The sequence below is a fragment of the Notolepis coatsorum genome, assembly GCF_963971535.1.
Source record: "Notolepis coatsorum genome assembly, chromosome: 2".
NCBI classification, from domain to species: domain Eukaryota; kingdom Metazoa; phylum Chordata; class Actinopteri; order Aulopiformes; family Paralepididae; genus Notolepis; species Notolepis coatsorum.
In genome coordinates, this window is record NC_140166.1 from 77,108,052 (window position 1) to 77,135,184 (window position 27,133).

The following is a 27,133-nucleotide window of genomic DNA, read 5'->3' on the forward strand; positions in this document are numbered from 1 at the left end:
GTTTTTTATCGCTTCATTTCCGTTTCAGAGCATTTTGAAAAGCACCCGTTTTGAAAAAAAAAACAGTTCATTCTAGACCATTCTGTGATAATCGTCTTTTACTGGGATATTCCAGAACGTCGATATTCTTCGGCCTATTTATGAATCGTTTTCAAATAAACGCTAGATGATCAATATTATACGTGCGCGCAAGCACATTCGCGCCGCGCACGGATAATCGGCGCGTTAATTTCCTCATGGATTTTTTCAGTAAAACCGAAAGAGCCCATTTCACATAACAGCCTATATCTTCATCACACTAACACTAACATCCTAACACTGATAACATAGATTCCTTACCTGACATCAGATGGTATCCAACTGGTATATTCCAATTCCTGATCACCATTCGAAAAAATCGATAAGTGTATGGATCCAACGTGATACAGTAGTACACATGATTCCGCGGGGCTGAGAGGCTCCAGAATGAACTGTGGTAACCCCGGCTGGATCAGTGGACTGGAAAATGTGGAGTACCGGATTTTTTTCCCCATCCATTTTCATTGAGTCCATTCCAAAATCCCTTATGTCATCTGGGAGACGATAGGGGGCGCTTTTTTCCACATATGATCGCCGGCGGCGCTCGTGTATACTCGGGTAGGCTCGCGTGATGCAATAATAATAATTCATTTAATTTATATAGCGCTTCTCAGTAACCCGAAGTCGCTGACAGTAGTCGGGAGCAAGAGTACAAACAAAGAAACGAAAGCAAAGAAACAAAAACAAAGAAACAACAAAGAAACAAAAACAAAAGGAACATGAGACCATGGGGGGAACAGGGGAGACAGCATGAAAGCACAAAAAAGACTGGAGACAGACATCAATCAGGTTGGAGGGGAGGGGGGGGGGTTAAGGGTGGGGGGGGTTGAAGGCAAGGGATAACAGGTGGGTTTTGAGGCGAGCTTTGAAGGTGGAGAGTGTAGGGGAGTCTCTGATGGACTGGGGGAGGGAGTTCCAGAGTCGGGGTGCAGTACGAGAGAAGGCCCGATCTCCGACGTTTTTAAGCTTGGATGTCGGGACAGTGAGGGAGGCAGTGGTGGAGGACCGGAGGGAACGGGTGGGGCGGTAGGGAAGAAGGAGATCAGTCAGGTAGGGGGGGGGGGGCAGGCTGTGGAGGGCTTTGAAGGTGAGGAGTAGTGTTTTAAAGTTTATGCTGTGTTTGATCGGGAGCCAGTGGAGGGAGTGGAGGACAGGAGTGATGTGTTCGCGGGACCGGGTGTTAGTGAGGAGGCGGGCGGCTGAATTTTGGACCATTTGCAGTTTATGGAGGGAGCGGGAGGTGATACCAGTGAGGAGGGAGTTGCAGTAGTCCAAGCGGGAGGAGATGAAGGCGTGAATGAGGGATTCAGCAGCGGGGGGGGAGAGGCAGTGACGGATTTTTGCGATGTTACGGAGGTGAAAGTAGGATATTTTTACGATGGAGCGGACGTGGGGGTCAAAAGAGAGGGTGGGGTCAAGGAGGACACCAAGGTTTCGGACTAGGGGGGAGGGGGTGATGGTGGAGTCGTTGATGGTGAGTGTGATGGGTCCGGATCTGGTGAGGGTGGTTTTGGTGCCAATGATGAGAAGTTCAGTCTTGTCACTGTTCAGTTTGAGGAAGTTGTGAGTCATCCAAGTTTGGAGTTCGGTGATGCAGGATTCGATGTGACTGAGGGGTGGGCTGTGGGGGGATTGTGTACTGATGTAGATTTGGGTGTCGTCAGCGTAGCAGTGGAAGTTGAGGTGGTATTTACGGATGATGTGACCAAGGGGGAGAATGTAGCAGATGAAGAGCAGGGGGCCAAGGACTGAGCCTTGGGGGACCCCCTGTGTGACTGGGGAGGGGGAGGAGGTGTGGCCGGAGAGGGAGATGAATTGGTGTCTGTCTGTGAGGTAGGAGGAGAACCAGCCAAGTGCTGTGCCCTCAACACCCAGTTGGTGCAGCCTTTGGAGGAGGATGGAGTGACACACTGTGTCAAAGGCTGCACTGAGATCGAGTAGGATCAGGATGTTGAGGGCACCGGAGTCAGCGGAGATGAGGAGGTCATTGATGACCTTAACCAGTGCAGTTTCGGTGCTGTGAGCGGGACGGAAGCCAGACTGAAGGGGTTCATAGAGGGTGTTGGACTGGAGATGGGAGTGGAGTTGGGAGGCAGCGATGCGTTCCAGTGTTTTAGAGAAAAAAGGAAGATTGGATATGGGGCGGTAGTTGGAGAGGCTGGATGGGTCAAGAGTGGGTTTTTTGAGGACAGGCGTGACAGCGGCGAGTTTATAGTTTATGCAATATGATTTCAGATCGCAAAAAAAAAAATCCGAGAAATCTCGTGAGTGGCTTTCAACATAACTATCGGAAACCCGAGATATCTCGTGTGTGGCAGTTAAAGTGTTAACACTTAGAGTGCCAACGACGAGATATCTCGTTTGTTCATGCCGACCGTTCAGTGCCAACGACGAGAGATCTCGTTTTTTTTTTTATTAGCGATTTCAATTCATATTTCATCAATCTAGCCTCACTTTACCACTGCAAACTCTCTCTGAGCTCCATTGGGAAAATACCGCCCTCTATCGTCTCTCCCTGTGGTAGTGGTACTGCACCCCTTTGGAATGGATTGAATGAAACGCATGGGGGGAAAAAATCCTGCTTCCACATTTTACTTCTTAGGCAAGTCACCAAAGACGATCAGACTCATTGTGGAGCCCCAGAACAGCGTGGTCCGTGGAATACATATTTCCAGTACCCAGCATTGGATCAATAAACGCGATCGATATTTGGAATGCCGATCAGGAATTGGAATAATCTTTTTGGAGAACATCTGATCTGAGGTAAGGAATTTATTTTACCAGTCTTAGGATAATCAGAGCTTTTTTCACAGAGATATCAAGGTGTGCCCTATGTATGTGTGTGTGTGTGTGTGTGCTGATCAGGAAATGAGATAAATACAACGTTTTTTGTGTATTCCAGAATATTCGAGTAAAGGGCGTTTATCACAGAATCTTTATATTTTCCTGAAACTTTAAAAAAACAAGTCTTTCAAAATGGTATAAAACGGAAATGAACCGATTAAAAAAACAATCCGTTTCGACAATGTTGACTGCAAACAAGTCATTGATAAGCGACGGCCAGATTGTACACATAGCCATAATTTAAGATGTAGTTTATGCGTTCGCAATTATGAGAGCTCTATCATTGAAGTGGACGCTGGCACGCAACAGGGTTCTGGGGCACCCGACCTCCGGCACGGAAAGTGTTAAGAGGATCACATATGTATATATGGGACAAGTTCACAAACCCCTAAGAAACGCTGTTTGAATTACGTTAATCGACTAATCAATTCGTTTTTTTAATCAACAGATCTGTAAAATGTTATTTCCAACATGCAATCATGCAGAATGACCTCTTTAAATCTAGTGCTTACAGTACCAGCGATTTGCTCTACATTTTTCAGCATATGACACATTCAGCATAAAAAAAAGCTTAACAATTATTAATTAAAGTTTTGGACCAAACTGACCATTTCATCAATTAATCGAAGAAGAGGGGACATCCCTAGGGTGTTGTCTGGGTTTGTCAGGGGAAATACAATCTGGAAAATAATACACGGGAAAAAACTCAACCATAATAATTAAAAAAAAAATCTAAGTGATACGCTGTCTGGTCTCTCAGGCATTCATTCACTTGTGAAAACAGAAGCAAAAGTCCAAAGCACTCTCCTCCATAGAACATTAAATGTTAATTCATGTTAACATGTTGGCAACAACACTGGTTGATAAGAGAAAGCTACCTGCTTGATTAACCCGCTTCTGTCCTTTGCACCCTAAGGATGGTCAGGTGGGTCCATAATGCATTTGCAACGGGAATTAGCCAAGAATAATAAAGGTGTTTTAATTAGCTATGGAGGAGAGTGCCTTGGACCCTTTTCCTTCTGTTTTATCACTATATAGATACTGACGATGAACACCTCCTCCAGGCTACATGTTTGGAGTTCACATAGCGTTCCTCTACTAACCTACAACCATCCGTTCCTCTACTAACCTACAACCATCCTTCCTCTACTAACCTACAACCATCCGTTCCTCTAATAACCTACAACCATCCGTTCCTCTACTAACCTACAACCATCCGTTCCTCTACTAACCTACAACCATCCGTTCCTCTACTAACCTACAACCATCCGTTCCTCTACTAACCTACAGCCATCTGCTCCTCTACTAACCTACAGCCATCTGCTCCTCTACTAACCTACAACCATCCGTTCCTCTACTAACCTACAACCATCCTTCCTCTACTAACCTACAACCATCCTTCCTCTACTAACCTACAACCATCCTTCATCTACTAACCTACAGCCATCTGTTCCTCTACTAACCTACAGCCATCCTTCCTCTACTAACCTACAACCATCCGTTCCTCTACTAACCTACAACCATCCTTCCTCTACTAACCTACAACCATCCTTCATCTACTAACCTACAACCATCCTTCCTCTACTAACCTACAACCATCCGTTCCTCTACTAACCTACAGCCATCCGTTCCTCTACTAACCTACAACCATCCTTCCTCTACTAACCTACAACCATCCTTCCTCTACTAACCTACAGCCATCCTTCCTCTACTAACCTACAGCCATCCTTCCTCTACTAACCTACAACCATCCTTCCTCTACTAACCTACAACCATCCTTCCTCTACTAACCTACAACCATCCTTCATCTACTAACCTACAGCCATCTGTTCCTCTACTAACCTACAGCCATCCTTCCTCTACTAACCTACAACCATCCGTTCCTCTACTAACTTACAACCATCCTTCCTCTACTAACCTACAACCATCCTTCATCTACTAACCTACAACCATCCTTCCTCTACTAACCTACAACCATCCGTTCCTCTACTAACCTACAGCCATCCGTTCCTCTACTAACCTACAACCATCCTTCCTCTACTAACCTACAACCATCCTTCCTCTACTAACCTACAGCCATCCTTCCTCTACTAACCTACAGCCATCCGTTCCTCTACTAACCTACAACCATCCGTTCCTCTACTAACCTACAACCATCCTTCCTCTACTAACCTGCAACCATCCGTTCCTCTACTAACCTACAACCATCCGTTCCTCTACTAACCTACAACCATCCTTCCTCTACTAACCTACAGCCATCTGTTCCTCTACTAACCTACAACCATCCTTCCTCTACTAACCTACAGCCATCTGCTCCTCTACTAACCTACAACCATCCGTTCCTCTACTAACCTACAACCATCCTTCCTCTACTAACCTACAGCCATCCGCTCCTCTACTAACCTACAACCATCCGTTCCTCTACTAACCTACAACCATCCGTTCCTCTACTAACCTACAACCATCTGTTCCTCTACTAACCTACAACCATCCGTTCCTCTACTAACCTACAGCCATCTGTTCCTCTACTAACCTACAACCATCCTTCCTCTACTAACCTACAGCCATCCGCTCCTCTACTAACCTACAACCATCCTTCCTCTACTAACCTACAACCATCCGTTCCTCTACTAACCTACAGACAGCCATCTGTTCCTCTACTAACCTACAACCATCCTTCCTCTACTAACCTACAACCATCCTTCCTCTACTAACCTACAACCATCCTTCCTCTACTAACCTACAACCATCCTTCCTCTACTAACCTACAACCATCTGCTCCTCTACTAACCTACAACCATCCGTTCCTCTACTAACCTACAACCATCCGTTCCTCTACTAACCTACAACTATCAGTTCCTCTACTAACCTACAACCATCCGTTCCTCTACTAACCTACAACCATCCGTTCCTCTACTAACCTACAGCCATCCGTACCTCTACTAACCTACAACCATCCTTCCTCTACTAACCTACAACCATCCTTCCTCTACTAACCTACAACCATCCTTCCTCTACTAACCTACAACCATCCGTTCCTCTACTAACCTACAACCATCCGTTCCTCTACTAACCTACAGCCATCCTTCCTCTACTAACCTACAACCATCCTTCCTCTACTAACCTACAGCCATCCTTCCTCTACTAACCTACAACCATCCGTTCCTCTACTAACCTACAACCATCTGCTCCTCTACTAACCTACAACCATCCGTCCCTCTACTAACCTACAACCATCCGCTCCTCTACTAACCTACAACCATCCGCTCCTCTACTAACCTACAGCCATCCGTTCCTCTACTAACCTACAACCATCTGCTCCTCTACTAACCTACAACCATCCGTTCCTCTACTAACCTACAACCATCTGCTCCTCTACTAACCTACAACCATCCGTCCCTCTACTAACCTACAACCATCTGCTCCTCTACTAACCTACAACCATCTGCTCCTCTACTAACCTACAACCATCCGTTCCTCTACTAACCTACAGCCATCTGCTCCTCTACTAACCTACAACCATCCGTCCCTCTACTAACCTACAACCATCCGCTCCTCTACTAACCTACAACCATCCGCTCCTCTACTAACCTACAACCATCCGCTCCTCTACTAACCTACAACCATCCTTCCTCTACTAACCTACAGCCATCCGCTCCTCTACTAACCTACAGCCATCCGTTCCTCTACTAACCTACACCCATCCTTCCTCTACTAACCTACAGCCATCCTTCCTCTACTAACCTACAACCATCCGTTCCTCTACTAACCTACAGCCATCCTTCCTCTACTAACCTACAACCATCCTTCCTCTACTAACCTACAACCATCCTTCCTCTACTAACCTACAACCATCCGTTCCTCTACTAACCTACAACCATCCGTTCCTCTACTAACCTACAACTATCAGTTCCTCTACTAACCTACAACCATCCGTTCCTCTACTAACCTACAACCATCCGTTCCTCTACTAACCTACAGCCATCCGTACCTCTACTAACCTACAACCATCCTTCCTCTACTAACCTACAACCATCCTTCCTCTACTAACCTACAACCATCCTTCCTCTACTAACCTACAACCATCCGTTCCTCTACTAACCTACAACCATCCGTTCCTCTACTAACCTACAGCCATCCTTCCTCTACTAACCTACAACCATCTGTTCCTCTACTAACCTACAACCATCCTTCCTCTACTAACCTACAACCATCCTTCCTCTACTAACCTACAACCATCCGTTCCTCTACTAACCTACAACCATCCTTCCTCTACTAACCTACAACCATCCTTCCTCTACTAACCTACAACCATCCGTTCCTCTACTAACCTACAGCCATCCGTTCCTCTACTAACCTACAACCATCTGCTCCTCTACTAACCTACAACCATCCGTTCCTCTACTAACCTACAGCCATCCGTTCCTCTACTAACCTACAACCATCTGCTCCTCTACTAACCTACAACCATCCGTTCCTCTACTAACCTACAACCATCCTTCCTCTACTAACCTACAACCATCTGCTCCTCTACTAACCTACAACCATCTGCTCCTCTACTAACCTACAACCATCTGCTCCTCTACTAACCTACAACCATCTGCTCCTCTACTAACCTACAACCATCTGCTCCTCTACTAACCTACAACCATCCGCTCCTCTACTAACATAGAACCATCCTTCCTCTACTAACCTACAACCATCCTTCCTCTACTAACCTACAACCATCCGTTCCTCTACTAACCTACAACCATCTGCTCCTCTACTAACCTACAACCATCTGCTCCTCTACTAACCTACAACCATCCGCTCCTCTACTAACATAGAACCATCCTTCCTCTACTAACCTACAGCCATCTGCTCCTCTACTAACCTACAGCCACCCGTTCCTCTACTAACCTACAGCCATCCGCTCCTCTACTAACCTACAACCATCCGCTCCTCTACTAACCTACAACCATCCGCTCCTCTACTAACCTACAGCCACCCGTTCCTCTACTAACCTACAGCCACCCGTTCCTCTACTAACCTACAACCATCCGCTCCTCTACTAACCTACAACCATCCGCTCCTCTACTAACCTACAGCCATCCGTTCCTCTACTAACCTACAGCCATCCGCTCCTCTACTAACCTACAACCATCCGCTCCTCTTGTCTTCCCGCAGGTATCTGATCCTGTCAACATCAAGCTGTCTGACTACGGCATCTCTCGCCAGTCCTTCCACGAGGGGGCCCTGGGGGTGGAGGGGACTCCGGGCTACCAGGCCCCTGAGATCCGCCCGGGCATCGTCTATGACGAGAAGGTACACTTCTACATACTCTAAGATTTCATTAATTACATTTGTTCCCATTACGCCGGCTGGCGCATAGGGCAGCAACAAAGTTTCTCCACTTGCATCTGTCTTTGGCCATCTTCTCTATGCTGGAGCTCCTTCTCTATAGTCCTACACCATGTCGTTTTAGGCCTCCATTTCTTTCTTTTACCTTTTGGGGTCCAGTGTAATGTGACTCTTGGGATCGCGTTGATGTCCATTCTGAGGACATGGCCAATCCAGGTCCACCTTCGTTTATTAATTATACAGTGTCATCTTGTTGGGTGATGTTGAGGAGCTTATTGTTGGAGATGATCTTGGGCCAGAATATACGCAGGATTTTGCGCAGGCATGAGGTGTGGACAGTGGATAATTTATGGATGTTGCTTTCTGTGGTTTTCCAGCATTCTGCACCGTATAGTAGTGTTGCGAGTATGCAGCTTTGGTAGATCCGGAGTTTTGTTTTGGTGCTGTATTGGTTTGACTTCCAGATTTGTTTAAGTCTTATGAAGGTTGTGTATGCTTTGTTAATCCGGTTTTGGATGTCCTTACTTGCTCCCCTATCATGGTGAATTATGCTTCCAAGGTATGTGAAATTATCTGAATTTTCCAAGACCTGTTCCTCTATTGTTATATGTGTTGGTGTATTGGTGTTGATGAGCATGACTTTGGTTTTATTGTTGTTTATAATCAGTCCAACTTGTTGGCCATAGTGTTGGAGTCTGTCTGTCTTTTCCTGGAGATGTGTGTGTGTGTGTGTGTATGTGACAGAAGGGCTAGGTCATCACAAAGTCAAGGTCTTCAATGGTGTAATAGAGGGTCCTTGTCTTCTGTGGTTCTCCTCATAACCCAATCTATTGCAAGGTTGAAAAGTAATGCTGACATCACACATCCTTGGTGGACTCCGGATCCTACTTCAAAACTGGTGGTACTTGTTCCCACAGTGCAAGAAAAGCCAGTGTAGAACAGTTTGATGACATTAACTATTGTGTAGACTGTTCCATGTTGGTTATGGGATGCTGCTTTTTCGGCTGCGCTTGCCAGCTCTTCCAGGTAGGCTCTCTTGTCCCTCCTTACTAGCCTTTTCACCTGTTTGTTGGTATTTCAGTACTGGATTTGTAGTTCTTGTTTGATCCTGGATGATTTGGTGTTATTTATTCTGGATTTCAAGTTCCTTCTCTCTTCAATGGTCGTCCACGATTCATTACTGATCCAATCTTTATGCTGTTTTTTCCTGTGTCCAATAGTTTTCTTTCTGGTTTCTTTGTATGTTTCAACAATATTTTCCCAATGCTTGTTGGTGTCAATCCCATCAATATCATCATCCCTTGTAGTACTGGTGAGAGCTTGGTATCTGTTCCAGAGTTGTATTGTCAATTTCTTCTTCATGGATGGGTCTTTCATCAAATCTTGGGGACCCTTTGGGTGTCGGTCCTGTTCTTTTCAACCTCAGTTTGATATCTGCTGTTACAAGGTGATGGTCGCTGGAGACATCTGCTCCTCTCCTCACTTTGACATCGCTCAATGAGCATCTCCATTTGCCATTGATCATCAAGTGGTCAATGTTCTTGTGGGGAAACAGAGTGCCTCCAATAACCACGTTGTTTGATAGACAGAATTAAGCTAATCGCTCACCATTGTTGTTCATTACTCCACATCCATGTTTGCCCATCGCTCTCTCATAGTTGGTGTTATCGCTGCCCGCCTTTGCATTTAGGTCGCCGCTGACTATAAGGAGATATTGGGCAGGTGTTCTCTGGACTTCAGATTGGAGGATATCATATAAAAGTTTTTTTTACTCTAAGATAAGATACGATATTCCTTTATTGATCCCCTTGGGGACATTCAGGAATCATAGCAGTATACAAGATACAAGAGTTTTATTTGTCACGGCATACAAGTATACAATGAAATGCGGGGGGTCTTGCCCGCAACGATGTGCATAATTACAATAGTAATATATAATAAGAATCCAATAGAACGACATTGTGCAATAAGTAAGGGATAATGTATAGCTACGAGGTCATTGTCGCAAAATAATTGACCGACACGGAGTTTAAAATACCGAGCCGCTTCGGCGAGGTGTTTTAAACGTCAGTGAAGGTCAATTATTTTGCGACAATGACCGAGTATAGCTATACATTATCCCGCTTATTACATGGCTAACTTACTAACAATATACCTAATTAATTTTACATCGACTCGCAACACTGGTTCTGGCTGCGTTCTGGCTCCGCTCGTCGCTCCGCCCCCTGTCATCGCCGGCAGCAGAACACCGGCAGTGTCTAATTGCACTGAAACAGTGTGTGTCAGTGGGCTTGATTGCGAACAGCTGCGCACAGCGGTCATTATTGAAAAAACAGCGGTCATTATTGAAAAATAATGACCACTGTCGGGGGGCTATTGACCAATCACAAGCAAGCATTTCGGCGAATGTGAAAACGCCATGTAATAACAAGTAACAAAGTAGGGCATATCGGTATATGTACATGAGTTATTTACAGAGCATGGTAGGACATGCTAGGTCCTGTGGTAGTGCAATACACTGTTAGCTACGGATGAGGCACTGGGTCTTTATGTACACTGCTATACAATGCTATATTTTACAATCTCAAGCTATACTATACTATTCTTAAAGTGACCTTTCCTTCTGTAAAGTGACCATAAGTGTGAGCGTGTGCAGCATGAGTGTGTGTGTGCTCATGTTAAAGTGGCTGCTAGTGTGTGAGCGTGTACAGTGTGTGTGTTGTGTGTGCGCTCATGTGTGCTTGTGCGTGGAGAGGCTCTGATGGCCTGGGGGAAGAAGCTGAGCCGATGTCTCTCTGTCCTAGTTACTGGTGTTCGCAGGCGTTTGCCTGACCGCAGCAGCATGAACAGGCTGTTGTTGGGGTGGTGAGGGTCTTTCATTATCCTGCAGGCTCTGGATTTGCACCTCTTGTTGTATAGGACCTGTATGGGGGGGTTACAGGTACAGGCATGGGTAGGGTAATAGTAGAAGACATAAATACAGGCAATACAATTATAGTACAGTAGAAAGGTAAAAATAGGCAGTGTAAACAATATAGTTAACTCTGAATATACGCATCTGAGCAAGTAGGCAGTGTGATCAAAGGTGCAGGTGAGGGTCTGTACGCCCCATCAGTTATATTATACATTACAATAAATATGGTTACAATAAACACTAGAATCTAAATATATACTATGAGTAAGTAAAGTATACAGTATACACAGGTGCAGTATACATAAGGTACCCTAACTGGTACATCATTCATTATGCGTTGTAGTCCGTGCAGTTTAGGTGGGAGTCAGACGTTGATCAGACATTACTAGTAGTTCTCAAGTTCTGCTGCCGGTTGACACTGGGCCCCATGAAACAAAAATATATTTCAAGAAATATAATTTATTTTATTTTATAGTATTTAATGAATGAATAGTTTATTTCGATCTTTGTTTACAACAAATCAAAAACACACTTGTGTGGACTTACAAAAAAAAATATCACAAATGTACATATTCAAAGTAAGCTCACACACAAAATCCCAACTCAATGACCGAAAAAATTAATAGGCTGAAGCACATGCTTATTTTTTTGCCTATCCTTTACAATTCTTAAAAACTAAATATATTACATGCACATACTCACTTATAGGAAATAGGCATACACACACCTACATATACACATAGTTGAAGTATAGGCTTTCACTGACACATATGGGGGATACACATGTATATAGGAGACACACACATACGTAGCTGAGACGCACATATATATATACACGTCTGAGATATACACTCACATAGGGGGCAGAGGCACACATGGATACGAGACACACACAAGAGATAGGAGTACAGTCACATACCAGGAAGATGCACACACACACATATGAGGCATGTACACATGCTTACGTGATACACGTACCCACATACATGTGTTGGAGACATGCGTGCATGCATGTTATCATGCACAACTGCATGTGTCTGGGGCGCTTTCTCTCACATGCAATATGGAGAAGGGTGGCATCCCGATAGAGGATGCAGCACATACCTGCTCGAAGGTAGTTCGGTCTACATGCAAAGTATATATATCAGGGATGTATACGCATAATGTATAGTATAGTATGTTTCTTTTTTCGTAAGTCTTTTTTTATTTTCCATGTCAGTTGTTAATGTATTTGTATGAGTCCTTTACATGTTTTGTATGTTCTTACAAAAAAGAAAAAGGCAAATCCTGGAAATTGCATATGATGATGTGGAAAGAGATGTTTTGAATATTGGAGAGATTTGTGCAAAAAATATAAAAAAAAAAATATATATATATATATATATATATATATATATATATATATATATATATTTGAATATTAAAGGGGAACTATTTTACTATTTCTTTCACTATTTGGGCACTTTTACACAATTCCTGTGAGTCTATGGAACACCTCTGTAATATATATATTTTTTTTATTCATTGTTTTGTATTTCTAATCAAGTCCTCAAAAACAGCATTTTTCTACCTCAAGATCTCGAGCTGTTTTGAGCCTGGGCTCCTAAACCACTGCGCCGGGCCTGCTGAGCGTCGTGTTCGCCTGAACATTAACATGCAGCTGTGACTTTATGACATCACATATAGGCACATTTTCAAACGACTCAGTTCAGTGAGGGTGAATATTGTGAGAGGAGAATTGGAAGAATGCACCAATATGAGAATTTTGAGACATAGATCATATTAATATAAGTTCACATAGCTAGGAAACAATGCTAAACACTCAAAAAGGCCATTTATAAGATAGTTCCCCTTTAAAAAACCTTAAAATATGCTGCAAGACGAGAGAGAGAACAATTTTTTTTACTCAAAACTGTACTCCTGAATTATTAAACTTTTTAAGGCTTTTTTAAATCTCCCCTGAGAAGTACACAACTTCAACCCGTTACTAAGGCTATTCCATATTATATTAAGATCAAGTTTGTTTCCAAAGTTTATTTTTGGAGATACAAGGTTTTCGTTCTTTCGTCAGAAAGAAGATTCTGAACATGTCCCCAGGCATCTCTCATTGAGAATGAATGATATACGGGTCTCCGTCTGCCCCGGTAGAATCACAAGGGACCATGTCTGAGCACAGCAGCATGAGGGAGGAAACGTGGTCTGAGCTGCAGAAAGAACAACATTCAGGTTCTCTCTGAAACCTGCAGCTGGACTGAGAGCTGAAGCAACAATAACAAAATAGAATAGAATTAGATTAGATGATTAGATTCAAATGTATTGTCATTATAAGGCACGGTACAACAAAAAGACGCTTGGCCTCCAACCAGAGTGAAAATGTAGCAGTAAAGTGCAACAGTAATATACAATGTACAGGTGATTAAACTGGGTATAAAATATATACATTAGTACTACTGAGTGCTAATCAGATGTATGTACAGAGTTGTAGTATTAATTACAGTACTACAGACAGTATGGTAGTAGGTAAGGGATATGTACAGATATAAATATAGTATCTACAGATATGTAAAGGATTATCTGCAGGTATGTACAGACAGGTGTGGATAGATATATATACGGTAAGAATACATATATATATACACGGTATATACACTATTATTGTACATGCTATCATACAGAGTAGGGGTTATATGCAGGTGTATAAGTAGGTTTATAGAAGGATTATATGCATATATATATGCAGTAAATATTTACATTTATATTGCCAGATGACTGCGCTACCTCCTGAGCCACTGTCGATGACATTGCATTGCCTCGACATGCTCCTGGATTTGACCGGTTATGATGCATTATGAAACATTTATATATATATATATATGGTGTTGTTTTCCTTCCGTTCCGTTTTACTCTGGAAGCGTATAATGTGAAATAGGAGGTACGTGGGGTCCTTCTGCTTCATAAGACAAAGCGGGGCTTGCAACTCATTAGTAGTTCCAAGGTGTTTATTTGACAAAAAGGCAGATGCAACGTTTTGACCCTTCCGGTCTTCTTCAAGCATGAAGACAACACAACACTGACATCTTTTTATACAGGAAGTGAACTAAATTGAATATCAGCCCCACCTGGTGATCAGGGGCGGTCCCAAGATTTGCATGATACATTCTATACATGATTAAGTAACAATTTCTTTTCATTTGAAATTTTTTAGAAGATTTGATAAATATCTATGTTAAACACAACATTAAGACATAATTTACAGATAGGCAGCAGTGTTGGTCACTAAAAACGAAAATGAAAAAAACACAAACAAAAAACAAAAACAAAGTCCATTGACTGTCTCCCTCTATAAGTTAAATTTACAAATAAGGTCTAATGTCAAAGTCCTCATTGAGTCTTGTTGGTGCCATCGTTTTAAGATAATGGATCCACCATACTTCTCTCCTCAGTAGGAGAGCAGTCCTTCTGCTTCATACCTACTGCCTCAAGGTCTATATAAATTACTAGGTGGAGTTACGATTTGTGGACCTAAGCCTGAGCTGACCTGGTCTGACATGGGAGCGCAGCGTTCTGCCAGTGGGACTGCTTGACATTCTCAGCCATTACCATTTCGTTTTGGCTCAGTTTATTTATTCCGAATCAGAAAGGTCTTTATTGCCAAGTAGTTTACACATACGAGGAATTTGATTTGGTCCTTTTTTGGTGCGACATTAACGGACAGACTTACAGTAGAATGAAATAAAATGGAATATAAACTAAATTAAAATAGAAGCACAATAGAATAGAATTATAAAATAAAATAAGCCAGGGCTGTACAATTGCACAAGTTAATTTATTGGGTCAGTTAAAGGAACACGCCAACATTTTGGGAAATTAGCTCACCGTCTTCTCCAGAGAGAGACTGATGATGTGCAAATTGATTATGGTGATTCTATGTTAAAATCACTCCAGAATAATGAATAATAAAAAAAAGAAAATGTTTAAAACAGAGAAAATTAAAGATACGGCGAGCTCATCAAATCTGTAGTCTCTTTATTGGCTAGAAGCCTATAGCAATTAATTATGGAGTGGGTGATTTAAGGGCTTTGGCTGAATCCTCTTGATGTTGTATTAATAGCCATACATTCGTATGAGCACTGCTCACTCTCCACCTTATCGACGACCGGCTTATTTGTGTATGGGCGCACGGAGGGGCGACAGTGGCTCAGGAGGTAGAGCAGTCGTCTGGTAATCCGGAGGTTCCTGGTTCGATTCCCGCTCCTCCTGGGCAGCGTGTCGAAGTGACACTTAAAGACCCCTAATTTCTCCCGATGGCACCTTACATGGTCGCCCCCGCCGTCGGTGTGTGAGTGAATGGGTAAAATGTGAGGAACAAATTGTAAAGAGCTTTGAATAAAAGTTGTTATATAAATGTACCATTTACCATTTACTGAGCACCATTGTCGCTCACCTCTCCATTTGCCTGACGTCATGTGCGCTCCACTGATGACCCAATATGCCACGTGGATCTTGTGAACCTGGTGTTGTCCTGGCAACGGGTCGTCACGACACATCATCAAAGGAAATAGTAGGCTTGTTTACATATTATAGACTTGTTGAAAAGAACTGGAATCGGCAACTTCCCGTTGCTTTATGATTCAAACAGTGCAGTGTAGTGCAGGCTGATGTGCAGGCAAGTGAACAATGTCTGCTGTTGTACGTAAAGTATATACAGTACATATACATATATAAAATACAACTGTTACGAAGGATCAGATTAAACCGAATATATATATTTACTACTTGATATATATTGCATAATATTTGTATATCGTCTGATATCCCTTGTGTATTCTTTGTACATATACACGGAATATTCCTTTAACCTAGTACAGACCATAATATTTCGTTCTCCTATTGGACAGCGGTCCCTTAGGCGCCACTGCCATACCCCCAAGGTCTGGTTCAAAGTCACCGCCAAAGACATGCCTGCACATGAACGGCTCTGCGCAAGAATACGAGACAGGAATAAGGCTGGTACTAGTTTGTTCGCCTAACGTATAAATACGGCGCAGGTGAATACAGCAGTTAGTTAACCTAGTTCGAGTTACCCAAGTGAAGCCTCACCCACGATACAACGTGCGGTGAAGTAGGGCCCGTTTGGCCCCAAATAGAGCATTGAGACCGCGTGCGAATTGATAACTGAAGTATCAGAGTTTAACGCTGTACCGTTGAGTTCGACCTATTCTATTAATTCAGTAATAGTCTATTTATGTATAGTGTATCGTGCGGCTACCGTTCTACAGTGACCAGCATCACCAACGTTTCCTCGTACCAGCTAGTGTGCTTATCCAGGCTGGGCAGCTTACCCTGGCGCCTTCACCCGAGGAGCCCTAGACGAGGACCGTGTGGACATGTACACTGGATAACCTACCCGACGACTACATAGCCCTTTTCTGCTGGATTATATTTGCTTTGGTCCTGTAACTGATGGAGCGGAGAATCGTCTACACCCACAATTGTGTGGGATTTACCCTGTGAGGAGCAACGTCGAGCCCGCCTCTAAGAAGCCTGAGGCTGGCTAGCTTTCTTCCATGTGGAGCTGCATGCCGGAGAATAACTGTTATTCGTCTGCGGATCAAGAGTAATGTACCGTCTCCCGTAGCAGGAGCTTATTGAGTCCCCGTTGATCCAGACTTTCGTTACCGACAAATCCTCTCCCCCTGCTGGCCTACAACCGGAGGGACCCTACCAGTATCTCCCGCTGCCTTACTAGTGTACCATAGATATAATTCCTAAGATACAGGTGGTATTCATTATCTCCTGCGTAATATGATAATGGACTTACGTTATTGATTTACTCACGCACATTCTTTCGCCTTATAAGCGCGACCCTACGTAAAGTATTGTTATATACTATCATTGCTGCTAATAAATATTATTATAACCCAGATTTGTGTGGAACCGTGTCATTGTGGAGGTGTTCTCATCATATACCTGTGTACTGTATGGCCAGTAGTAATGTACATAAGACCGTAGTGGTTTAATGATACCATACTTATTAATACAGTCAGGGAATTGTACCCCTCAGTTACAACAACTATAAAATAAAAACGTTAAATATCTATTTTGACACATTGAGAAGCCATATTTTATAGAATGTAATTACCTGTGTTTTGGAAATACTTACAAAATAATGTCCTTCTCTTCCATATTCCTTCTTTCAAGTATAACTGATAAGGAGAGGAAGGACTGGCGACCGGTTGGCCAGGGCCTTCCTGGTGATTTAGACCTCAGTCCTCCCCGAACCCAGTGGGACTCCTCTGGACTCAACGAGGTCGGCTCGGGACACATTCCTCACTTAATAACCTCGGGTCAAGGTCAGGTGTGTGGACACACCGTGTCACGGACGGACAGACGGACGGACAGACAGACAGACGGACAGACAGACAGACAGACAGACAGACAGACAGACAGACAGACAGACTGACAGACATAGAGGTGCTTTGTGGATAAGACAAATGGTTGCATTGTGTTTAGTCGTGTCCTTATTCCTGAAGTCTTATACCATAGTTAGGAACCGGGAACCTCCGCATTGCCAGACGACTGCTCTGCCTCCCGAGACGCTGTCGGTGTGGTGGGAGCAGGGTGCGCACAAGGTCCTTGAAGTGCTTAAAGTGCTTGATTTATTTACCAAAAAAAATTTCAAGGCCTGGAATTCCTTTAAAACAGCCAATTTTTTTAACAAGGTGCAAAGTCTTTGGAATTCAAATCAACCATTTGCATTGAAAGTTTTGTTCATCCATGATAAAAAAATTCTGAATCAAGAAATTAAATCTTTTTATCTAAAGTGTAACTAATTGTCGGAAATTGGTTTTAAGACATAAATATTGGATAAAAAAAAATAAAAAAAAAAATTCATTTAAAAGTGAATTGTATCCTTTTAAATGAAAAGTCATTGAATTTCATTTAGCAATGTCTGTGGGGAATCCTGGGTGGGAGGACTTAGAGGTTTAGACCATCATTTTGTGGACGTCCAGGTCGTGCTGAAGCTCTCACTTGGGGCTTTGTAATGTGGGTCCGGGAGCACAGCGCGGCGTTATCCAGAGGATTTATAGCCTGCAGGGCGAGCAGTGTTATGACTGGCCACTTCCTCTCTGCAGCAGGCTGCCCTGCTGCCTGATGGACACCACATGCAGCAGTCGCTTTAATAGCCCAGGGTGCAGAGGTGTGTTTATGTTTTTGTGAGTGTGTGTGTGAGTGTGTGTGTGAGTGAGTGTGTATGTGTTTGTGTGAGTGTGTATTTGTGTGTGTATGTGTTTGTGTGAGTGTATGTGTGTGTGTGTATTTGTGTATGTGTCTGTATGTGTATTTGTGTATGTGTATGTGAGTGTGTGTGTGTATATGTATGTGTATACTGTATGTGTGTGTATTTGTGTATGTGTCTATGTGTATTTGTGTATGTGTCTGTATGTGTATTTGTGTATGTGAGTGTGTGTGTATATGTGTGTACTGTGTGTTTGTGTGTATTTGTGTATGTGTCTATGTGTATTTGTGTATGTGTCTGTATGTGTGTTTGTGTATGCGAGTGTGTGTGTGTATATGTGTGTACTGTGTGTGTTTGTGTGTATTTTCATGTGTGTGTGTGCCACTCTTAACTGTAATAGCATTGTTTTATTTTCTCTCGGGTGGCTCAGGAGGTAGAGCAGTCGTCTGGTAATCCAGAGGTTCCCGGTTCGATTCCCGATCCTCCCAGACAGCGTGTCGAAGTGTCCTTGAGCAAGACACTTAACCCCAATGAGCAGGTCGGCACCTCGCACGGTCACCTCCACCGTCGGTGTGTGAATGTGTGAGTGAATGGGTAAAATGAGAGGAACAAATTGTAAAGCGCTTTGGATAAAAGCTGCTACAGTATATAAATGCAAACCATCTTGTACACCTGACTAAAGCGTGTTGTGACTCAGTATTTCTACGTGATATGGTATATTTCCTCGTAGCTGTGTTGGCTCTGGGTCATTTTACTTGCTGCCATTATGATGATGAAAGTGCTCATTCTAAACATTGGTCCTATTCCATTTGGCTATTTCAAGCTTTTTGTTCAATCTTTTATTGCAAATATGGTGGACATATCTATAAAAGCTCTAAGGAAGATGTCCATCTTGATCCCAGCAGGTATCAGTGTCAGCTAGCTATTAGTGAACAGAACACCCCCCATGGTCTGATCTAATAGAATAGATGCAACGACAGACGATGTGATTAACCTCAATAAAAGAAAAGTGGCAATTTTTAAACTTGAACTTGAGGACTGCATACTTTTTTTTGAAAAGCGTATTTTTATACTTTATACTTATAGCACATGCATATCTCTTTTGAAAGATAACATTCTAGGGCGGCTGGGTAGCACAGCGGACAAAGCGCCTGCCTACCACCGCAGAGACACTGGTATCGAATCCAGCTGTCAGCGGTACCTCCGGCTTGGTCGGTCGTCCATACTAACACAATTGGCAGTGTTAGCGGGTGGGAAGCCGGTGGGGTGTGTATCCTGGTCGTTGTAAACAGTGACTCTTACAGGTCGGTCGGGGCGCCTGCTCAGCGAGGAAGGGAACTGGGGGAAGTAGTGTGATCCTCCCACGCGTTACGCTCCCCCAGTGAGAGTCCTCGCTGTCGGGTGAAAAGAAGCGGCTGGCTGACTCCACATGTATCGGAGGAGACATGTGATAGTATCTATCAACCCTCCCTAGACCGGCAAGTGGGGGGCAAATGCGCGCAACGACCAGGAAGGGAATTGGCATAACGAGTAAATTGGGATGGGAGAAAAATACAGAAAAAAGGGGAAGAAAAAGTAGAAAAAAAGAAAGATAACATTCTGAAGTTTCTGATACAATAAAGAAAGATCACTTTTAGTGCTAATGAAATAGAGTAACATAGGTCTGAACTTGAGTTCATCATGAATTGAAAATGGGGGACCCTGATGTAAACAAGGCGAAAGTCTTTCTCTGGTCTGCATCCCCTTAACAATTGTGTGTATTGAGCTGTATTGTACTGTACCCAGTCTGCAATCTGTTAAATACGTTTTCAATCAATCAATCAATCAGTTGTAGAAAAACTTGTTACTCGCGTTTTTCTGTAGTAGTTGCAATATCCAAATATAGTATTTCCCAAAGAATTGGTATGAGCTGGAAAACACCCTGGGTCCATAGCCTGAAGTCTTATGTAGTGCATGTCCAAATTTCATAAAAATCTGAAATGAGTGATTAGGAGCGATCTTGGTAAACTGTGGAGAAAAAAATAAGCTCTCCAGTAAACCATTTCCTCATTGACGACATTTCATTCAGCGTTTTTTTTCTCTTCCTGTTTTCGCTTGTGACTTTTCACCTAGATCCCTGATTCGCAGATCCCCAAGTGGGGTATCATTGGAAAGCCACAGTCATTGGCTACAAGCCTGTCCAATCATTTTCGAGATCGCAAAATGATTGACTGAGCTAGAGCCCCGGGAGTCGGGGGTGGCAATCGGGGGGGAAAAAGCTCTGCCGTGTACTTTGGCGCACGCCTCACCTATCAGCATGTAACTCGAGAACCCCTGAACGGATTTTGTTGACTGAAAGGGCAATCGACAGGCAACAAATAGGGCTTTAATTATATATATATATATTGTATTTAAAAATGCAGACCCGGGCCGCTAGAGGTCGGCAAAGTTGTGCGTCGCGCCGGTGGGCAAATCGTCCTCAAGAGGTCCCGGGGCCGGGTCGGTGCCAGTTAAGAGGTTAAAGAACTAAGCGGACAGGGACACTAGAGGGACATCAATCCTGTAGGGGAGTCGGTCTCTGGCATCTCTCTTTTTAGCCTGCTTGTGTTACAGGCATCGTTCATGCTAGCAGTACTGTATCTTCCTCTCCTATGTGGAAACCAGTGCCTAGTCTTGGACCGCGAGTCCGGTACGAAAGGCAGCGGCGCTTCCCTCCTCGAGCCAAGAAGCAGAAATCGGAAGCGTTCCCTCGATTTTTGATCGAGAGGTCGTATTTATGAGAAGTGAGTTTAACAGACCTCTCCAACTCTGTTCAAGTCTGTTCAAATCCACCGTGAAGCTAAATTCAGAGGCGCAACGCGAGTCGACGGAATGGCAGGAGCAGAGCGAGACGAACGCAGCTTCATTCTCGGCGGAGCGCAAGCTGTGTTCGCTTGACTTTTTGATGGTTCAGCCTGAGTGATGAATCCTTGTGGCGCGACGGAGAAAAACGTGTTCTGAATTCTCTGTAGCCTGTAGACATGGAATAGGTGATGCGTTTTTGTCAAATGTCCAAAACCGTGCTACTGTTGAGACCAAACGCACTCGCATGTCCTCACGCCACCTCTGCTAGTGTCCAACGGTCAAACTGATGTGAGTGAGACATATTATGTGACCGCGACCAACGATTGTGGCCACATGTCTCCAATGTCATTTTCCAGATTTGCTCATTTGAATCTTGTAAAACTGTTTTTTCTGTTTGCTTTAAGCTGTGAAAACGCCTCTCGAAGAAAAGGCTAGAGTTAACACCTCTGCCTGTTTCTGCCGGGCGTGAACAATAGCCCCCTACAACCCGCCAAGCCGCTCCCCTCACTTGAATAGCATTAACATTAGGGTTGGGTACCTTTCACATTTGAACCGATACCTGTGAATCGATACCGGTATGTTTTTTCTGTACTTTAGTCTCTTATTATTATTATTATTATTATTATTATTTATTTTGAAAAATGTGTTAATATATACTGTATATAATATTGCAGCGAGCGTTGTCTGCATCTAGCTTTTGTAAAGTGTAACAACACTTGCAACAGTTTTCGGCTTGCCATTGCCCCGACTGCTTTGTTGTTGAATCAAGTCAAATCCTAGGTAAGCGTGTATTGTGCGTGTGAACATGCGGCACACTTCATAGGTTTCGTTTCACGGTAAACTAAACGTTGACGTCATCGGACTTAAACATTGTGTGTGTGTGTGTGTGTGTGTGTGTGTGTGTGTGTGTGTGTGTGTGTGTGTTTCAAGTTTCAAGTTTCAAGTTTCTTTAATAGTTGTCATACAGAAGTACAGAATACTTTTATACAAAATGCTTCTTACTGTTACGCTCCAGAGACTGTGCAAGACAAGATAAGTATGAAATAAAATAACATAGTATAGCATGTAAATTAGAAGTAAAAAAATGAGGTCACAGTGTTCAATATAGACATATGTACAATGTTCGATGCAGAGTAGACGTAACTGAGTTACCATATAATATACAATACTGTGTAGTGTACTAATATACAATACTATATAGTGCAAGGCAGAAATAGGATGAGGTGCAATTTAGGTACAATTTACAGTAGGTGTACGAGTTGTAGTGCAAATCCTTTATCAATAAATATAAAGTGTGTTTGTGTGATCTAAAGTGTGGAGAGTGGGTGCTGCAGTGTGTTGTTTGTTTAAGTGAGTGTGTGCGTGTGGGTGTGTGTGCTGTGAGCATTTGATGGTTGTTGCATAGTGTTTATTGTTCGTTTAGCAGCCTGATGGCCTGGGGATAGAAGCTTCTTCTGAGTCTTTCTGTGCTCGCCTTAAGACTCCGGTATCGCTTGCCTGACCGCAGCAGTTCAAAGAGGCAGTTGTTCGGGTGGCTCGAGTCCTTAATAATTCTCTTAGCCTTCCCCTTGCACCGCTTGTTGTAAATGTTCTGGAGGGTGGGAAGCCCCCCTCCAATTGTGCGTTCGGCTGAACGTGTCACTCTTTGTAGTCTGCTACGGTCTTGTGCAGTGCTATTCCCAAACCAGGAGGTGATGTAGCCAGTCAGGATGCTCTCTATTGTACATGAGTAGAAGTTCCTAAGGATCTTCTGACTGACTTGGAACATGCTTAAGCGCCTGAGGAAGTAGAGGCGTTGTCGTGCCTTCTTCACAACACTGTCAATGTGTGTGGTCCATGTCAAATCCTCGGATATGTGGGCTCCGAGGTACTTGAAACTGTTCACTCTCTCAACCGGTGCCCCGTCGATGCTGAGGGGGCTGTAGTCCTTGACCCCCGACCTCCTGAAGTGTGTGTGTGTGTGTGTGTGTGTGTGTGTGTGTGTGTGTGTGTGTGTGTGTGTGTGTGTGTGTGTGTGTGTGTGCGTGTGCGTGCGTGCGCGCGCGCTCAAGACTGTGGTCTCTGAGAATGTTAAAACTGACTTTTCTAGATGCTCTACACGCTGCTCTGCAGGTGGAAGGAGGTGTATTATCACTTTAAGCCCCACCCCCAGTGACCCTGTAGAATCATCTGTAAATATCTGCCAACCGTTAATGTGGATTGGAATTATGTATTTGAAATATCTGATGAGCCTAAATGTCAGAGTAGTGACTGTGGACCCTGTGAGGTACTGTATGGTATGTGGGTGCCATACAACGGGTACTATAAATCAAGTTTCAAGTTTTGTTTTATTTGTCACATATAAGGTACATGTACATTTCAGTGAAATGCTTGGTTCTGTATGAGCCCGCTGAGATTTAGCTTCATACAGTAAAAAGAATAAAGACCAAATACTATACAAAATAATATACAATATGCAAACAAATGAAAAAATGTAGGTTTTATTAATAAATAGATCAAATATGGTGTAGTGTTAAGTGTTTAAAGTGTCTGAAGTGAGTGTTAAAGGTGACTGTTTCAAGTGAGTGTGTGCATGTGTGTGCAGTGAATGTAGATGGATGGGTTAGTGTTACATAGGATCATTGAGCCTCCTGATGGCCTGGGGATAGAAGCTCCTTCTGAGTCTCTCTGTACCGACCATGAGACTCCGGTATAGCGCTTGCCTGACTGCAGCGGTGCAAAGAGGCAGTTGTTTGGGAGGCTAGAGTCTTTGACTATTATCTTAGCCTTGTCAATGTATATAGTAACTGTAAAGCCTTAGTCCTGTTGTTCGGTTTCCTGTAGAAAAGCAGTCCTACGCGACGTGTTCGTCTGATGTGGCTTTTACAGGCCTCCTCTCAGTTCCACCTCTCGGTTCCTCCTCTCCCCGGGGACCGTGGAGGTTTACAGAGGGGTCAGCGCTCCTCTGACCCCTGCCTCTACGGGGGGTTCCTTTCAAAGGGCAGAGAGAGAACCTCCATAAGCCATCTCGTCAGACCGCCGGCAACCCAGACCGCTGAGCACGCCGGCCGCAGCCAATCAGGACACCGCCGCCTCTCCTGAGTGTTAATTTGACTTTCTGATGAGGTTCAGGGGTTTATGAGATGCTGGCAAGGATGGAGAGAACGCAGCGGAGAGAGAAAGATGAAACGAGACGGAAGGAGGTGGAGGATGAACTGAATGGTGTGATGAAAAGGAGTAGACGTTTCAGAGGGTCGTTTTATTCTTTCCCCCTGTGTTGTTTCAAGGCCATGCCATTTCCGACATCCTCTGATGGCCATTATTATGGGCTGTATCTTATTTGGAATCTATCTTCCTTTCAACTAGATACATTATATAGCTAATAGGGATGTGCATGACTGACCAAAATCATTTGAATAGTCTACTGTTCTTAAGACCGAATATTAGAATAAAAATAACACGAAATTGTTATTTTCTGTTTCAGTTTAAATTCAGTTAAAAAAAATCAGTTTCAGTTAAATTCAGTTATTCTTTTTAATAGAATGTATCATTAAAATCAAAGGGTATTGCACATAAATAGACACTTCAGATAATCCTTCAGAATGTTGATCGGCTCAGCTGGCTCAAAATGACACCGTTCACCATTGTAGCCTATAATAATAACAGCATTGCATTGGCCTATCAACCGGTTTTAATAAACAAACAGAAACAGTAGCATGTGCATCTTTTAGATCAATTAGGCTATGAAAATTAGGCTGCCTCTAAATATAAAAAATGTATTAAATAAGATTAGATTAGATTGTACTTTATTGTCGTCATATTTGCATACAACGAGATTTGGGACTCAACCCTAAGGTGCAGTAATAAAATCACAAGTAATAAAAGAGAAACATAAAATACTATACAGAAACATTAAATGCTATACCATAAGACAATGTTACAGTCCTGTACAATATACAAAATAACAACAATATACAAATAAGACAACAAATAAGTATGGTTTTCTTCACTTTAAAAATTTATAATAATAATAATTATAATATTTTTCGACTGACATGAAAATCGAATGTGGAGACTGGCACGACTATTCAGAAATTCTAACTCATCCCTAGTAGCTAAGAGAATACTGCTAATAACGTATCGTGTTGGACTGTTCGGCAACAGCACAAAGAAGACGTCTTTCATTGATTGAACTGTCGCACGGCAGCGACTGAATTGGGCTCAGGCTCTTTGTTGAATGTTGTTTTTTATTTATTTTTTTAATGTCTTGTGGGGCGGATTTGTGAAGTCCTACAGCTTTGGTATTGCACAATCACACATTTGGTCCAATTCCGGGGGGGGGGGGGAACTGAATATAATTAATGTCCCCCACAACAGATTAACTCACATGGGTTTTGAATTGAAATGGCCAGTTTCCAAAAACAAGGGACATTGTGTTTTTTGTTTGTTTGTTGTTGTTTTTGGGGGGAGGAAGAGAGAACAAGCTAGAGGAAGTATACATATCCCTTCAGGAGGAGAGATGATGGAAATGAGAAATGGAGGGAAGGTGTCTCGTCTCCTTACCCACATTATGTTAAATTTGAAGACCACGTAATAACTGAACAGAAATAAATACACCAAACCTTCAACAAACACTTTGTAAATGCTGGCCACCTATTCAAAAACAATTGCACGGGAGCATGTACAGATAGGGAATGATTTCCAGTTTAATTTCCAACCCTTATTTGTAGATGCTGTCCTTGAAGAATTACACGTCATTGATACCAGGGAATCAACTGGAGGGGATAGATCAGATCCCCTTTTCCTCAAACTAGCTGCACCTTAAATCTTGGAACAAATAACCATTGGAATCATTGGTAAACAACCAACTTAAAGCATTTATCACAAAGTATTCTATATTAAGCCCACACCAATAATTTGCTTTCAAAGCTATTTATCTGAGAGATTTCAGTGTGTGAAAACGGGAAATGCCCAATCAGAGTTTCTACCCATTACAAAAGGTGTCCCACAGGGATCAAGCACGGGCCCTCTGTTATTTACCCTTTACATTAACTCAATCCCCGCCAACAACTATTATATACACGTTTCGCCGACAACCGTTGAACGCCAACCACGTACATTATTTGATCGTTTTTCCTTTTTTTCGATATTTGTATTCATTATTCATCCAGGGACCTTGGTGTTACCATAGGGAATGAGTCTGAGGTCGCCAAAGTGCAATACCGTCCGCATCCAGCTAGACGGCGGTATTGAGCACCCTTTGTAAACCTTGTATCTTGGCCTGTGGAACGGCCAAATGTCTCCGGTTTCACTTTTCCTTGTCGGGTGAGGCGAGCAGTTCACCCGGTTCCATTGAAGCACGTCAAATATCCCCGATCCATATGTTGTGGAGTGTTATGCCGTGGACCAAATGGTGATTGGATGTACCAGATGGCGATCAAACAATTGGAATATTATTTTTGGAATACTCCCGATCACAGGTAAGGACTATCTGACGTAAATTTTAGCTTGATCCTGCAATGTTATTATACCGATCCAGCTGATCAGCGTTTTTAGTGTTTGATTGATTGATTGAAAAGTTTATTAACAGATTGCAGAATGGGTACAGTACAGTACAGCTCAATACATACAATTGTTAAGAGGATGCAGACCTGAGAAAGACTTTCGTCTTGTTTCCATCAGGGTCCCCCATTTTCAATTCATCATATGACACACATGACATACAGATAGACAGTACTGCTACATCTATACATTTATGACATACCAGATTTTCAAATACAGTACTGTTTGTGATACTAAAAAAATCCAGAAGAAGAGTATATACATTTGACATAGAAACTGTGCATTGGGGGAGGTTGGGTAGGTGGGGTGGGGCTGTACATTGGAGGTGGGGGGGGGGGGGGTTGGGTAGGGGG

General features: G+C 43.1%; 1 protein-coding gene across 1 annotated transcript in view; it reads left to right on the forward strand.

Moving 5' to 3' along the window:
- Nucleotides 1-27,133, forward strand: part of lrrk1 (leucine-rich repeat kinase 1) — a 281,804-nt gene that overhangs the window by 202,516 nt on the left and 52,155 nt on the right. Inside the window, 1 exon segment of the mRNA XM_084308234.1 lies at nt 8,089-8,226. Within this exon segment, the coding sequence (XP_084164360.1) occupies nt 8,089-8,226 (138 nt within the window).